The sequence below is a fragment of the Agelaius tricolor genome, unplaced genomic scaffold (genome assembly GCF_023055355.1).
Source record: "Agelaius tricolor isolate 1412-34295 unplaced genomic scaffold, bAgeTri1.0.p SCAF_19, whole genome shotgun sequence".
Taxonomy (NCBI): Eukaryota; Metazoa; Chordata; class Aves; order Passeriformes; family Icteridae; genus Agelaius; species Agelaius tricolor.
Window position 1 is genome coordinate 4,002,847 of NW_027269279.1, and position 16,222 is coordinate 4,019,068.

At 38.5% G+C, this 16,222-nt stretch overlaps 1 protein-coding gene across 2 annotated transcripts in view; it reads right to left on the bottom strand.

Moving 5' to 3' along the window:
- The window catches only part of SDK1 (sidekick cell adhesion molecule 1), a 388,755-nt gene that overhangs the window by 280,858 nt on the left and 91,675 nt on the right, over positions 1-16,222 (bottom strand). For both annotated transcript variants that reach the window (XM_071443929.1, XM_071443928.1), the window contains exon 2: positions 141-300. In XM_071443929.1, coding sequence (XP_071300030.1) covers positions 141-300 — 160 coding nt within the window. The remainder of the gene's footprint in view (positions 1-140; positions 301-16,222) is intronic.

Below are 16,222 nucleotides of genomic sequence, written 5' to 3' on the forward strand. Positions count from 1 at the left end.
CTTTCATAATGAACCCCCAAGTCCCTGTGTCTGTATCTACAAAGCTCTTTGAGGCATTGGGAAACTGAGGGGGTGGGGTTTGGTTTGGGGTTGTTTTTTGCAATTCCACTTGCAGAGGTGATTATATGGATGTTATTTACTTGTATTCACTGGAGTAGGAGGTGATTTCACTGTCGTTGTGCAACCACTTGAATTCCAAGGGCCAGCTGCCTTCGGCAAGGCACGTAAGGACCAGTCTGTTTCCTTCCAGGTGGATCTGGGGCAAGCCCGGTTCTGTCTTGAAGAATGGTGCAACATCCCCTGAAATACAAAGGAAAAAAATGGGTTTGGAGGCTATTTAGGAAAATATAGGAGAAACTAGTGATATTTAACTAATTTGTCCTCAACATCGTCATGGTAAAACAAGAAACAACACGATTCAGTTAAGGCTTGCACTGGTGCATTCATAACTAAGCTTTATCTTTAGGGGCAGAATTACCAAGATCTTGATAAACTTTGTCCTTGCCCACTCAGACAAACTTTTGTCCATGTTTACTCTTTCTCCAGATGAGAATTTCAACATTGTCTGCTGTGGCAGGAAGTGAACAACCCTATTGGCTTTTTTCCCCCTTCTCCTTTCTGAGGATTAAATCCACTCAAAGCTTTTTTTTTTTTATCCTTTTTTTTTAAAAGTTTTTTGAATAGAAACCAGAAGTGTAATCTTGGATAGAAATGATTATCACAGCAGGAAAAGTCTCAGGGTAAATGAAGATTCTTGATAGGGAAAAGAATTTAGAAAAAAACACCTCACAAGTTTAATGTATTTTTCAATGTTCTTGCAAACCAACAGGTGTTAAATTATATTACCTGAAGCCACTAACAGATTTGTGAATTAGGGTACTTCAGTAATATGCAAGGGTCACTTGTAATCTCAAACTTTTGAGTATCAAAAATAAAACACTCCAAGCAGCAAAATTCTTGATGGGTAAATTGCCAAAGCTCTTCTCAAATACAGATTGATTCTGAGTCCACACCTGCTGGAGATCTACCCCCATCACCTCTGGAAGATGAAGGCTTTTCACACTTTACTTGTCAAATTTCTACTTGTAACTCTAAAGGAACTACAGGTTTAATTTTAGAAATACCTTCTATAACCAAAATTAGCACAGAATGGCCTGGGTTGGAAGGGATGTTACAACTCATCCAGTTCCAACCCCTCCCATGGGCAGGGACACCTTCCACTAGACCAGGTTGCTCCATCCAACCTGGCCTGGAACACTTTCAGGATTTTATGATTACACACAAAACAGAGGAGTTATATTCAAAGTCAAAAAATTTTATATAAAATATGAATAATACTGAATAAGTAGACAATGCTTCTTTAAAGTGTGCAGGGTGTGTGTGTGTACTTTATATATAAAATACAGAAAAAATCCCAAGATACATAAATGTTGTCCCAGTGCAAGTAATGGTTCAGTTGAACTTCAAACCTTCCTTTAAACATTTATTTTACACAAAAATCTCAGGAATTTTTTTACTTGGAATTTTATATTTAAATAATTATATTTCATTTTTATACTTGGCATTTTATATATACTCAGGCATTTTATATTTAACGAGTTTAACCTATTTTTTTACAGTTTGGAGTGCCCTCATGTGCTGTTCAAGGCTGGAATTTTTGAGCCCACAGGTTCCAGAATCACTGACAGCCCCAGGAGCTCGGGCCAAGGGGTGCTGGTGGTGGCTTCCCAGTGCCCCTGGTGTTGCCCTGGGGCTCACAGCCCAGCCTGGGGATTGCCAAAGGCTCCAAGCCTTTATCTTTCCCTGTGCTCAGGGGATGTTTCTGAGTGCAGAGCACGTGGCAGCACAGGCTTGTTATCACTGAAGGGTCAGAGCTGGGCTCCAGCTGAGCGTGGCCAGGCAGCCCCAGGCCCACTGGTGCCAAATATCTCCTGCAATGGGCCATAAATCAACCACAGCTCCCCACTCATCTGATGATTTGGATTGACAAATTCTCTCCTGAGTTTTTAGAATTTAACTTCAGGAACACAGTCATTTGTGAAGAAAGAAAAACCACATAATCTTAAAGCAATGCTTATAAACTATCATACAAAATCCAATCTAACAAACTGAATTAAAAGCTGTATTTGGGGTAGGGCCCTTTTCAGATTTGTAGCATTTTAAATAACCTGTCTTTCAAAGAAACTGATTTGTGATGAGTGCAGATCAGCAGTATCTTCTCTAAATTGGCTATATAGGAAGCTACCACAATACAACATATGAGAAAATTGGAGCAGCTCCAAACTAGCAGATATTCCCAGACAAGCCAAGGAGAGTTTTTACACTTCTCCACACTATTACATGACTGAAAATATATTCTGCAAAGCTTCTCTTTAGTTGTTGTTTTAATGACTGCAATTATTGTGAAATCATCTTATCCCAATTCTCATTGTCTTCTAACTAGTAAAACCAACCAATATTCTAAATGTTATAAAGAAAAATTTAAGTTGAAGTTAGAGGATGTTCCTGTGAAATACAGTTATTTTACCCAGCAAATTTTTACAAAGGTATTTCTAAACAAGAGAGAAAATGTTAAATCCTGTCAAAGGTATTTTGGGGAGTCTCCCAAGGGAGCTGCAGACATTCTACCCTGGTAAGATTAAAGGTGTCAGGCTTCCTCTGGAGATGGAAAAGCAGCAGCTGGGAGCAGTGCTGGTGTTCAGGGGAAGATAACAGAGCCCAGCTGCTAAAGTGAAATGATTCGTGCTGAGTCTCCTGAAAACAACACTTACCTGCTCATGTACAGAGGCTCCTGGAATGAGTTCCCTAAACTGTTCCTCCCAAAGAAAGTTCAGAGGAATGAGTTCCCTAAACTGTTCCTCCCAAAGAAAGTTCAGAGGAATGAGTTCAGTGCAATGAGTTCCCTAAACTGTTCCTCCCAAAGAAAGTTCAGAGGAATGAGTTCAGTGGAATGAGTTCCCTAAACTGTTCCTCCCAAAGAAAGCCCAGTGGAAGTGGTGTCTGCACCAAACTGAGTCATTTGTTGATCCTTGTTTTCAGTGATTTACAGACTCAGCAGCACAACCTCCTTCATTACTTACTCTGAATTATCCACTTACTCCTAACTTATGTCTTTCCAAGAAAAAAATGATGCATTTGGAAGACAAAGTGCTGTCCACAAGTCTTCATTCAGCCCTATATTTCCTACTCAAATATTCCAAACCCAGTGATGCTGCAGCCCACTCAGAGCTACCTCCCATTTAAAGCATCACAATCAAGCTGTTATTACGTGAAAATGATTCTCAAAACTCAATCCAGTTCTGTTAGAAGTTAAAATTTAATAGACCTATGGGAATATTTTTATAAAGAGTATAGCGTGCTTTATAAATTACCCTAGCTCTCTGGAAGATTTACTTAAACCCTTGAAGTAATTTTATCTTCTAATCCTTTATTCCTGACTTTCTCATCAATCACATACCATCAGTTTATCAAATTCAATTATGCAATCAGAGCTCACTAAATATTCACTGAAAGCAGAAATGAAAATAAAATACAGAGCAAAAATTCCTTGCAGAGAGGCAGCTTTGATGACATTGGCATTTCTGCAGCACTGGGCTGCTCACACCTCAGGCTCAGGAACCAAGGGCTGCACCCCAGGCTTTATTTACAGCTTTAAGCTGTAATAGAAAACAGAATTTAAACCTGGACCTGCAAGGAAAGGTTTGGTTGTTATAGAGCATCCCAGGGAAACAGGAAAATTGGCAGGGAAAAAATCAAAGCTGTCTCAGAAGGGTTGTGGGAAAGAAGTAACGGGCTGAGGGATAGAAAACACAAGGGGGCAGTTAATAGGTATGAGATCCTTGCACTCAGTAATTAACTACAGAAAGGGCTCACCAGGAAGGTAACCTTGGCCAGCCAAGGGTTTAGAAACCAGGAAGGCATTTTTTGTTTTATACTCTCCAAGAATGGAGAAAAATACTAATGAAAAGACTATCTGAGTCCTAAAACCAAAAATAATAAAATACTGCAATTATTATTGTTGGCTAGAATATTTTTCTGCTTACCAAAAAAAAAAAAAAAAAAAAATTAAGTAAGCATTCATGTTATACACTGTTGCTTTTTCTAAATGTCTTGATACTTCCAGCCTCTCTGGCTCTTCAGCGATGCTGATTTAAAAATAAAAGTAATAGTAATTAAAGAACTTTTTGAGTTGCAAGAAGGAGCAAAGGGATAAGGTGCCAATCTGTTGGCACATGTATATTTACAGCTTCAGTAAATTTTCATTAAGTCTGCTTACCAAACTCGCCAACATCCTGACTTGTGTCCTTAAAAGGATGTTGCAGATTTATTTTTATGTAAATCTCAAGAAGAAGTAGGATTGAATATGTCAAAATTATCTGGAAATTTGCTCCACAGCATTTCTGCCTTGCTTTTCTGCACCTCCAAACTGCTTGAGTTTCATTACATTGCTGGGTTGGCCCATCCAGTTTCTTTCTTTGGTACATGCAAAGCTTAGATGGGTTTTACCTCAAAATAAAGATTCAGGACTAAATTCAACGACATCCAGACAGTTTTTCTTGGACTAATGCTGACATTTAAGTGCAAAATGGTGCTGGGTCCTCTACCCAGGGCTTGTCCCCAGCCCTGGCAGATGAGATGCACAAGATGCACAGCAGGACAGCTGAAAGCTCCCTCGTGCTCTGTTCTCCCTGAAAATCACCTTTGGGCACAAATTTACAAACAGGACCTGCGAAAGGAAAAGGCAGCCTGGCTGGACAGCTTTGGAATGGCAACAAAAAAGGAGTAAACACTCATTAAATAGCCAAGGAACCCCAGTCTCATAGGGATTGTATAACTGAATGTGACTCCAGAAACAGGAGAGCACCATCTCAAGGACCTCAAACATTTCCTCTATCAAACAAATGAACAAGGCTCAGCTAACGATTCTGAACCCTTGAAGAGCTTACATTTGTAAAACACATAAAGCAAAGTCAGATTAAATAGATCTTTCAGTTACTACAAGGTCTTACAAGATCTTGAAAGCAGGTTGCACAGTCCTGTCCCTCAGGAATTAATAAATTTTAATTAAAGACAGAATTTGATCTTGAGAACCTCTACCCTGCAGAGAAAAGGAAAGTTACAGTATTCCAGAGAAGTGCCACATCACCCTCATCAGTAAAACCCACTGCAACTACCCTCTTCAAATCTCAGCTTTTTTTCCCTCCAGAAAAGTTGGATACCAACAGTTACAGGCAAAATCAGGTGCCCAATTCCTGAAAAAAAGATTCTGTGGTCCTGAGCACTCAGAGGAAGGAAAAGGCAGGGAGTGCTGAGAGCAGGTTGAAAGATCCCCAGTGCCACTGCTATTTGTCTTAGTTTTGCATCTCTACTTTTAAGTCACTTTTAGGTGAGCTAATATTGAATATTAAAAGTAGATCAACATGCACATAAATCAGCAATTCAGAGCAAATACAGCTCAATCACTTAACAAATACCAGGTGGGCAGCTGCCTTTCCATCGCTCCATTGGCCCTACAGGTTCAATATTGAAAGGAGAGTTTTGACTGAGATACATTTTTCAAACTCAAAAGAAAAACACAATGGGTTTATTAAGTTGCACACCTCTATTGATTTTAGCTTATTAATCTCCAGTCAAAACATGATGGACATTACTGTTTCTTCATATGCTTCCAAAGGTACGATCAGCTGACACAGGAAAATAAAAAACAGAATTATTGCTGGGGAATTCTGTGAGGAAAATGAGTAGATAGAGATTGAATGATCAGCCCAGAAGATCAGCAATACAGAGTTGGTTTTGCTCTCATGTCTGCTAGGAAAGGAAATGTGAGCCACCTTCATGTGGGTAAACAATGACTGCCATGGGAAGAGTATCCCAAAAGGTCTCTCTGGGACATTAAATGGGTAATACAAAAATAAAGGAAAAATGGCAGCTGGAGTCAGGAAACCCAAACTAGAGACAGGAAGAATCTTCTCAGTAATCCACAGAAATTGTTACAACTATGGACAGCAAAATCCATTCCAGACCAGACTGAAGTTCAGCTGTGAGCACAAAGAGTCGACACGAGCTGCTCTGCTCTGACAGCAAATAACTGCAACCTCCTGGGAAAATGGCTTTTCTTCCTATTCCCAAGTCGGGTATAGAAAAGGTTTTTCTCTATTTCCTTTTCAAAAGGATCTTTTAGTCTTGCTATCTCAGTTTTCTAATCTTAGAGTTTCTGATATACATGCATACATGTGCTAGCTCTGGATGCAAGTTGTATTCTCTTGTGGAAATGAACTTCAATAGATTATATGGCATATGAATTTGGAATTATAACACAGTAAATCCTGGGAAATGTACCAGAAAGTCAGATTGAACTCAGATATATTTGAATCAATCTTCTTTTGAATTCAAATATTCTAAAATGCATTGGTGAGATGCTGGTGAAGTTAGTATATGATCTATTCATAAACTGTCAACAATGTCAAACATACATTAGAGCATTCAGTCACTTCAGCTGTATTGATTTGCAGGAAGTCTATTTGACCCAAAATATTGGATCTTTGAGATTCAAATTTTTGTGGTTGAAAGTGTGACATAAATCACCAAGTCCAACAATTAAATTTAAATTGCATTTTACTACCTCATTCTAAACCTCAGTTGCAAAGGACTGATGCATCATAGTGAATATTTCATTAAAATATCAGGTTATTTTTCAAATATACTGCAGCAGCTAAGAATTTTCACACAATGGTATAAAGCATTCTCTCAAAATGGATTTCCTGAACTTTCATCAAAGATGATATCTGATTTTATATTGGAAGAGTACTGAAGCAACTGTATTTAAATCAGTCTTTCTTCCCCAATTTCACACATCAAGTAAATGAGCCCAAGCTGCCCATTTTTGTCGTCCTAGAGATTAAAAAGATAACCTTCTTTTTGGGTACCTCTATTATAATCCCTGAATGCAAATACAGATATCAGCTGAGGTTGATGGATGGTGCTTTTAGAGGTTTAATTGGGGATGGAATTAAATTGTTTTAGGACTCAGCACATTCTGTGAGGAAGCCCACATATTTTTAGAATAAGTGACATTTATTTCTTTTAAATGCACACTCGCAGGGAGACAAGATTCAATGGATAACTTCTTTTTTTTTTGCCTTGAACAGCTCACATAACTAATTGGCAAGTTAGCTATTGGGTAATTGCCAATCATATATTTGATTTGGATGGAGGAAATATTGAACTAAAGATTGCAAACCTGTTGCAGCCCATCCCAAGAGGAAAACTAAACATTCTGTAATGTATAGTTATGATTAGCTTTCAACAATTCAATAGAATAGGAGTCCCAAGCGGCAAGAATGAGCGTTTCACACTGATAGTTAAGTAGATTTAATTAAAAATTCTTTTTTTTTTTAAATTGAAGCATCACTTCTCTATTTCTGAATTACCTAAATGGCACTGCAGATTCCAGTTGGCTTCTCTGCTCCTCATTTCTTGATGCAAACAGACCAAATGTTTTTCCCAAATCTTGGCTAACACATAGTATTGCTTAAAAGAACAAACATTCTAATGCACTCCCTAGAAAATTCTATAATTCTAAGGTAAACACCATGAAGTGACTAGCTACAGTAAAACCTGTTTTGGTATTTCCAATCTTTCTGCCCTGTTTTAAGGCACAAACATTTCCTGTTATCTCTCTTAGCCTTCTTCCATTTTTCTCTATGAACAGCTTTAGATGAACTACAAAAATCCATTTGCATCCTGAGACAACAGAAAAAAGCCAGAGCAGGATTTTTATGATAAAAAAAGAAAATCTTACTATCACAGATGCTTAAAAGTCCTTAAACATAACCTGTTCTTTGTATTCATAAAATCTACTCCCTAACAGTCTGCCATCTATTTAAAGACCATCTTTTCATTCACTACACAATCACTTCCTGAAGAATTCCCTTTTGAGAAAAGATTTCTCAAGTTTTATTAGAAACACTCAAAACAGAGCCACAGAAGACTTTTTATAGGGCCTGGATTCTAATAGAAAAAAAAAAAGAAAAAAAGACAGTGGTTGGTAGCATACCTCCATTAAAATTCAACATAAACCTCTCTCAGTTATCCCCAAATACACCAAGAAAGACTTTCCCACATGCAATTGTATTATTCTTTTCTTAAAATTGATTTCTTTAGCAGACCAGCCAAGGAGAAAAAAAAATAATGAGCTGATATCGTTTTAACTGAGCCTCAAGCAGCTCCTGATGTATTAACCTAAAATCCCACTAAGGCTTCCTTTTCCCATTTAATTTCTACACCCCATGTCTCACTTTCTGATCACCTGTAATAATTCAGTTCAGTCGGGGCAAAAAAAATTATATTGACTTATTGTTTATCAGAAGGCAGTGAGTATTCCTAGCTCTGTGAATTCATGGAACACCACAGAATCCCGGGATGGTTTGGGTTGGAAGGGACCTTAAAGCCCATTCAGTGCCACCCCCTGCAATGGCAGGGACACCTTCCACTGTGCCAGGCTGCTCCAAGCCCCATCCAACCTGGCTTTGGGCACTTCCAGGGATGGGGCAGCCACAGCTTCTCTGGGCACCCTGTGCCAGGGCCTGCCCACCCTTACAGGGAAGAATTTCTTCTCAATCCCATCTAAAGCCACCCTCTTTCAGCTTAAAGCCATTACCTGCTGCAAAATTAGAAATCAAAAAGCTACATGTGATGTTCTAAAATTATGTTTACTGTAGTTCATCTACAAAAAAGGTTCCAGAATGATTTTTTGAAAAAATATTCATGAGGATGTTTTTAAAAAAGTTGCAAATGCACGGAAAGAAAAAGGCACATCCATACAAAGCGAGCAAATGAAAGAGAACCCATTAACTATGAAAACCAAAACAAAATCTCCAAAGAAACCTCCAGCCTCTGAATTTGGTATCAAAGCACAACCTCTGTGCTTTTCATATTCTCTTCATACAGTGATGTTTACAGAGCCTCACTCAGAGACTCGAGGAAATAAGTTGTTAGTGTTTAAACCTCGGCCCACAGCAGGTGGAAGGCAGAGCTGCCTCGCTGAAAGGGAATCCAAATATAGCAGGATTTCCTTCATTATTTTAACCACAAAGGAAGCTATTGTTGCTGCTACATAATCTACAGTCTCCAACTACTGTAGGGCAGCCTGATCACACTGATATCTAACCAGCAATTTGTAAATATATCCTCTAAATATTCCAATTGACACTGGCACGAAGGAGAGACGAAACCTTACAGAATACATAACAGGAGAGAAAAGATGAAAACATAAATGTTCTTTCCTCAAGTTCATGCCTGCTATAGAGGCATTCTCAATGTGCAGACAATAAATAAAATCAAAAAGATAAACAGCTGAGGAGTGTCTGGAAGTACCAGAACAGAAACACAAGAGCAGCAGGAGGAAACAAAGGAACAGCAAAGGCACTGCCAGACCTGAAAGCCATGTCAGGCACCTATTTATGTTCTCAAGGAGAATTTATTTCTAAATAGCAAAGCAGCTATGAATATCCAGAGAAGATATAAACACATCTCTTTTGATAAAGGGGGCTGGAGGGGAAATGATTCATGCTCAAGCCTTTGTTAAAAGCAATGCCTACTGCTCACTGCTATTGTTATTTTGTTTAAATGTAACTTGTAGTTTTCCTTGGTTTTTTTCTTAAACTTGGAAAATGTAAATAGGTTTAGAAACTGGGTAATGACTGCCTCAAAAAACTCAAAGGATCTGAGTGGTGTCACTGAATTGGAGGGTGGTGAGCACAGGAGCCCACATTATGCTGAGCAGAGACAGGACTGTTCGTGTCCTTGTGTGACGCTGGATTAGGACAGAAATGCCAGCAAAGCACAGCACAAAGCTCACAGGACTCGACTGAAATATTCCCACATCTTAAGAAAACTCTGGGACAGGCACCTGGTGAGAGACAGAAGCACAGAATGGCCCTTGCAGAGCTCTCAGGGTATTTGTGCAGACACTCCCAAGGGGATGGATCAAAGGCTCTTTGGAAGCCTCACACAAACTGGGCACCTTCATTTTCCCAAATATCACCACTTATTTCCATGTCTTTTACACCAAACCCTTTCAGAACTACCCAAGTGGAATTCTTTCACCACTTCAAGGAAAATACACAGATCTAGAGACTATAGAATTATTTCAGCAATACCAATGAAACATGTAATTTTTTCTTGTCAAAATGGGAAGAAACATATCACTGTTCTAGCAAACATAACTGAGCTTGACATATCTGAAGGCAAAGAAAAGGAGTTAGTTGATTAATCTGGATATTTTATTTAATTTTCTTTAGGTTATAAATAAGCAGCAAGTTAATACTGTTTTCAACTTTTGACAGTTCTAATGTTAATTACATGTACTGGATTTTATAAATCAATACTTCTTACATAAAGTGTTATTTAACTTGTCAAGTGCAGCAATAGATCAATGCATTTACTGTTCTTGCTAACATTGATGGATGACATACATCAAAAGCATATGTAAAGGAAAAATAAAAGACTTATTTGTAAGCCAGACAGGGTTAAGCCCCAGTTAGGCAGATGGGGAATTTAAACAGTGTTTTGAAAATAACATCGTAACTTCATTAAGATGTGAAAAGTTTTCTTCTTGTTTGGGTTTTTGGAAGTTTGGGGTTTTTGGAGTTTGGGGTTTGATTTGGGCTGATCTGTGGGGTTTTTTTTTCTTTTAATGCTAAGGCCTGCAGCTCTCAGCAGCAGACTGCTCTGTGTACAGAACTGTTATATTACATCTGGGTGTCCTGTAGGATACAGGAACAATGAATTGAACCTCCCAAACTTCAAATATATTTTACTAAAGAACCACATTCCCATGTTCAGCACACAGCACTTCCATCTAAACATACAAATAAGGTGATAAAAAACCCTAAACAACAGTTGATAACTACTTCACTATTTGCAAACATGCTACAGTTAAAGTCTTTAAAATTTTAAAGGATGTACATGAAAAATTTTGATCATAAATCCATTTTAAAGACTGCATTCACTTCATTATGAGCTGTAATAAAAGAAAAACTCAGTCAAAAATCATCCTAAGAGCCAGTACTACTGCACCTGTACATCTTGAAGAGAGATACAGGTCACAAAGTAACTAATTCTCATTATTCATTTGTCCCTTTTGTAAAGAAGACATAAAGTATAATAAACTATGAAATCCAAAAGAACTGAACGCTATTTATTACTCTGTATGTAACTACAGTAAATCAATAAAATATTGGTTAAAACCCATTATCAGAATTGTGTATATCTACAGAATATATAATCATGTACTAAAATAGAAGGGGAAATTGTTTTCTTTCTATTATAGATAGATTTCTCAGAACACAGGTAATAATTGCACAATACGTTATTTCCAGTGCACAGAATGACAAAAAAGTCCTTTTGCATTAAAAATTGTCATGAGGATGGTTTTCTCCCAATTGTAAAAGGTAATGAATGTAAACTTGATGTGTTATCCTTTGGTAGTAATTCATGTAATCATTATATTTTAGAGTAATTTATCTGAATAGAAAATAAAAAGAGACCTCTGTTATATCACCACAAGATTCAGTGAAGCACAAAGAGGCTCTACTCCATCAGCTCTGCTATTTTGGATATTATTTATGAGAAGTAACAAGCAGTGACTATAATCTGCACGTTGTCCTAGCATGTTTGAGAAATAATTAACAAAAAGAAAACACTGAAAAACAATGGTGAGTCTAAGTCAGAGAGAAGATTGTAAAGTTGCCTTCAAACCTTGGGAAAAGATGAAATGCTATTTAACAAAAAAATTTAAAGCAAAAAACTATAAAAAAAACCACTTAGTCTCCATGCTAACATATGTCCTGCAGGACCTTGTTAGCACCTTCAATGAGGCTGAGAGTTAATGCAAAAAAAGTCATGAGGTTGTCTTCAGAGTTGGAGTATTTTGTTTAAAATAATCCAGCAAAAGACTTCTCTTCACAAAAACTCCTCTGAACTGTTAGAGGAGATTGGGCATGAAAGAGGGAGGGGATCAGCTGCCTCACACCCAGCCTGGGCTTGAACATCTGCAGGATTGCCTGGAGCTGTCAGACACCCGAGCCTTGAGAAAAGATCATCCAGGTGAAAAGTGGGAACTGAGCAGGTGTAAGCTTTGTGTCCCACAGGGAGCTGTGAGTGAGGAGAAGGCAGAGCCTGTGGGCTCTGGCCAGGAGATCTCACACAGAGCACTCGGTGCTCACCCAGAAATCCAACACCAGCCTTTGTCCCATCCCAATGGCCCACAGCACCAGCCTGGCAAGGAGGAAACTACCAAACCCTGCCCATTACACTGACCATGCTGGATCCAATCCTGCTCTCACATCCAGGCAGCAGCACCTGCTGGAGACCAAGCCAACAAATACAGAGGCTGGCCAAAGGCTGCTGAGCAGCACTGAACACATGGAGAGCAGAGCTCTGCTCCTCGCTCTGAGCCTGGCCAGGCTGGCAATAATGGAGATGTGTATCCACAAGGAGTGTGCAATCAGCCAGAACCTCGACTCAGGAGCACTCCTGTACCCTGTAAGAGGTGAGCCCTGGGCAGGTTTAAGTTACATTACAAATTCCATAAAATTGCTCACTGGGGGAAACAATCTGCTGGCTCAGTTCTCTGCAGGAGCCCCCCAGTCCCTCCAGTCAGCTCTTCCTGCTCTCTACATCCACATACATCATCAAGCTGAAAAGGCAGAACTGGACCAGATGGATGTATAACCCCAAACAGTGCTGTTTGTTACATCTGAAAGCTATTAATCAGAGTAATTTCCTTTATTAAACTCTGTGGGAGAAAGGGATAAATATAGATGAAGTATTATTACCTGAGTTTACTGGGAGTGCATCACAGGATGATACACACTGAGCTTATTTTCACCCAGCAACACCAGAGAGAAATGGTGACAGCAGAAATGTTCCTCCTAGAAACAGTAGATTATTGCAGGACAAAGAAAGCAAGAAAGGGCATCCTAAATGCTTTCTTTGAGTAGCTAAGGCATGTCATTTTCCCCAGAGGAAATAATTACATTCTCTGAAAGGACTGGCAACTTCAAGTTATTTTGAAACAAAGCGCTCCGTTCTTTGTGTAACGGGAGCACTGAGTTGTTTCAGAGAAGCAATAGGTGAGACTGGATGAACAAAGTTACCTTCACCTTCTACCAGGCACTTAATGCCAGCCCAGTGGGAAAACAGCTGGGCTGTCTGAGGTTTAAACCTCCCAAATAATACTTATTCTCCCTTTTCTAACTCTGAAATTCCTCACATTTTTAGCCACAGCTCCAAAAAATATCAAGGTATACTTCCTGTCCTTCCAAACTAAAGCTTTACAAGAAAACTATATATCTGCACCACATGAAAAAAACACTCCAATTTTAACAGCCAAGAAAACTTTTACAAACAAATGACAGAAAAAGTCCTCTATTAACACCTAGAAATGGTTTCTTAACTTTTAAAAGATTTACAAAAGGAAGGAAATTGTGTAGCTATTTACTTAACAGACAAAAGAAAGCATTTCTATACATTAATTTATTTGGGGGAAAGTCACTGAAGCAGAACACAGTTGTGATTCTTTAGTGATGCTCTGATACATTAGTGCAAACAAAGTTAATTTTGCAGGTTCTGTTGCAGGGCAGAACACCCCTACTCTGGCACAGCAGAAATCCCTGTGATTCCAGCAAAGGAGGTGACAGGGCAGCCTCCTCCACCTTCTCTGGCCTACCTCCCATCATGGTGTGAACAAGAGAAAAACAGGAAAAAGCTCCAGGTCATGTCTCCATTGGATGGTGCTTGGAGCAACCTGGTCTGGTGGGGGGTGTCCCTGCCCATGGCAGGAGCTTGGAGTTGGATGAGCTTCAAGGTCCTTTTCAACCCAAACCATTCTGTGATCTTATGATTCTATGAATTGCTAAAAAAAAAATAAAACTACTTTGACCTGAATATCATTTATGCCATATATTCCTATTACCTTCTCTTAGGGGTATATCACAAAAATACTCCTATTCACACATTTCTCACAGTCAGAGCTTTCACTGATGTGGTTTATGAAAATGTCTTTCACCAGCATGGATTTCAAAAGGCTTCTCAAAGGAGGAGAACCTCTGAAACAGCCTCCTCCAGAATCCTTGTCTGCCTTAAGAGCAAACAGACTGAAATGTTGGTGCATTATTGCTGGCTCATTAAGAAGCAAATTAGTTGTTTTTGTCTTTGTTTAGCAGTACTCCACAGGTACTTATTTTGACACCACTTTAATGTGCAAACACATTAAATTAACGTGTTTCACAGTTACAGGAAACATTCGTTGGACAAAGGCCAATCCCGCAGCCTCGCAGCAAAAATTATTATTTCTATCTTAAAGAAGCTAAATTACATAAGACACTTCCCCACATGTGTTTTTTGCCAGGCCCTTGCATTTGGCAGAAGGTGATGATTTTTATCTTTCTATTTAATAGTTACAATGCGTCTCAAATACAACTTATTACAGAAATAAATAAAATTAATAAAAATGGCACAAATGGCTAAAATCAATGGCCAGACATGACCTTCTCCTCTGTGTATACAACCAAATCATTACAATTATGTGTGTAAAGTTCAAGAACAACCTCTGTTATTTGTCTATACTATACATAGAAACCAAGTTCTATTCATAAACAGTCAGCCTAATTTAGCATTAAGATAATATTTATTTAGTTTAGACTTTTGGCCTTTAGTTTATATCAGCTTAGAAGTAAACAGAAAAAGTATAATAATGGCAAATAAAACAATGAAGCAGTAAAAATAACATGATGATGGATTAAAATATAGTGTTCTAGTTGGAAGTCAACAGGGCAAGTGCTTTATAAAAATTATGTTTTCCTTTGACAAAACCAGTACAATATTTGCTGGTACAAGCAATAAAAAAAACCTCCCATAAAACACTTCCGACTTTGCTTTCCATTTTAATGGCTGCAGGCAAAATTCAGAATACATTTGTCAAGTTGATATTATCAACACAACAGGGGTATGCCTGACTTGTTCTACATTTGTTCTGAAAGTTCACTTTAGAGGCCACGGGCCAGGAAACAAGAACACAGGAAACTGAAATCATTCCTACCAGGCAGACACAGAAATATATCTTCAAATATTTAAGAGAAGTTTCAGTAAATATTATCACATATTACTCTGCAAGGCATCAATCACATTCAGTTTAACATTAAAGACCAGCCATTCTGAAAATTAAAGGTGATTCACACTCTCCCTTTGCTCAGTTTAATGAGACATCCGAGTCTGATCTGTGACAACTACTGCCAACATCTTTAACTTTCTTCCTGACATCTGAAATTGATTTCAAAGGCAGATACTGAGAAGGCAAGAATACTACAGAAAAGGACGTAGGAAAAGCATTGTAAAAGAAAAAATCAAACGTGCAGCCTTAGATTTTTTTTCCCCCCTTTGATACTTGGAAATCATCTGCATCATTAAGCAACTGAATTTCCATTATAAGTTCCTAAATGTACCTGAACCTTATTCTTGTGCCTTTGAAATGAACACCAGCCAAGTATATTAAAAACAATTCTTTGCTTTCCTTCATTGTTCATTTCCTATTTTTGTTCACTTTGATAATGCCTGAGCTTGGGTTTTTTTTCCATGTAGTGAATGCCTGCTCTTTCATGAAAATATATGTCCTTATGCTTGTACTTTCTTCTATTTTAATTTCTTAGGTTTCTTCTTTTCCAGACTAAAATTTACAGAGAGGACAGATATATCATAGAGATCAAAGAAAACAACTGCTGAAATTGTGTCATTTTGCAATTTGCTCACAGATGAATAAATGAATGAATGGTCAGCTGAACTAACTGATAAAAGCAACGTTTATTAAATCATTCAAATGTCAAAACCAACCCCTTATTAACCATACACTGGCTGAAAATGCACTGAACTCTGTGTGTTGAGGCTCTATTAAGAGCCTCTAGCAAAGACTAACTGTACCAGGAATTGGTGTCTCATCCAATGGATCCCAAGGATCACAGAATGGGTTTGGGCTGCTTATTTTTGATGAGGGCCCAGTGATACCAGGGCAAGGAGCTCCACCTTGGCACCAGCTCATGCTTGTAGGAGAGGGATCTCAACAGCTGTCCTGCCCAGATGGCTGCTTTTACTTACAGAGCTTTGAACTGAAGAAAGATTAAAATTTTGGATCAGGGACCTCTACCTTGCAGCTCTGCCTGCATAG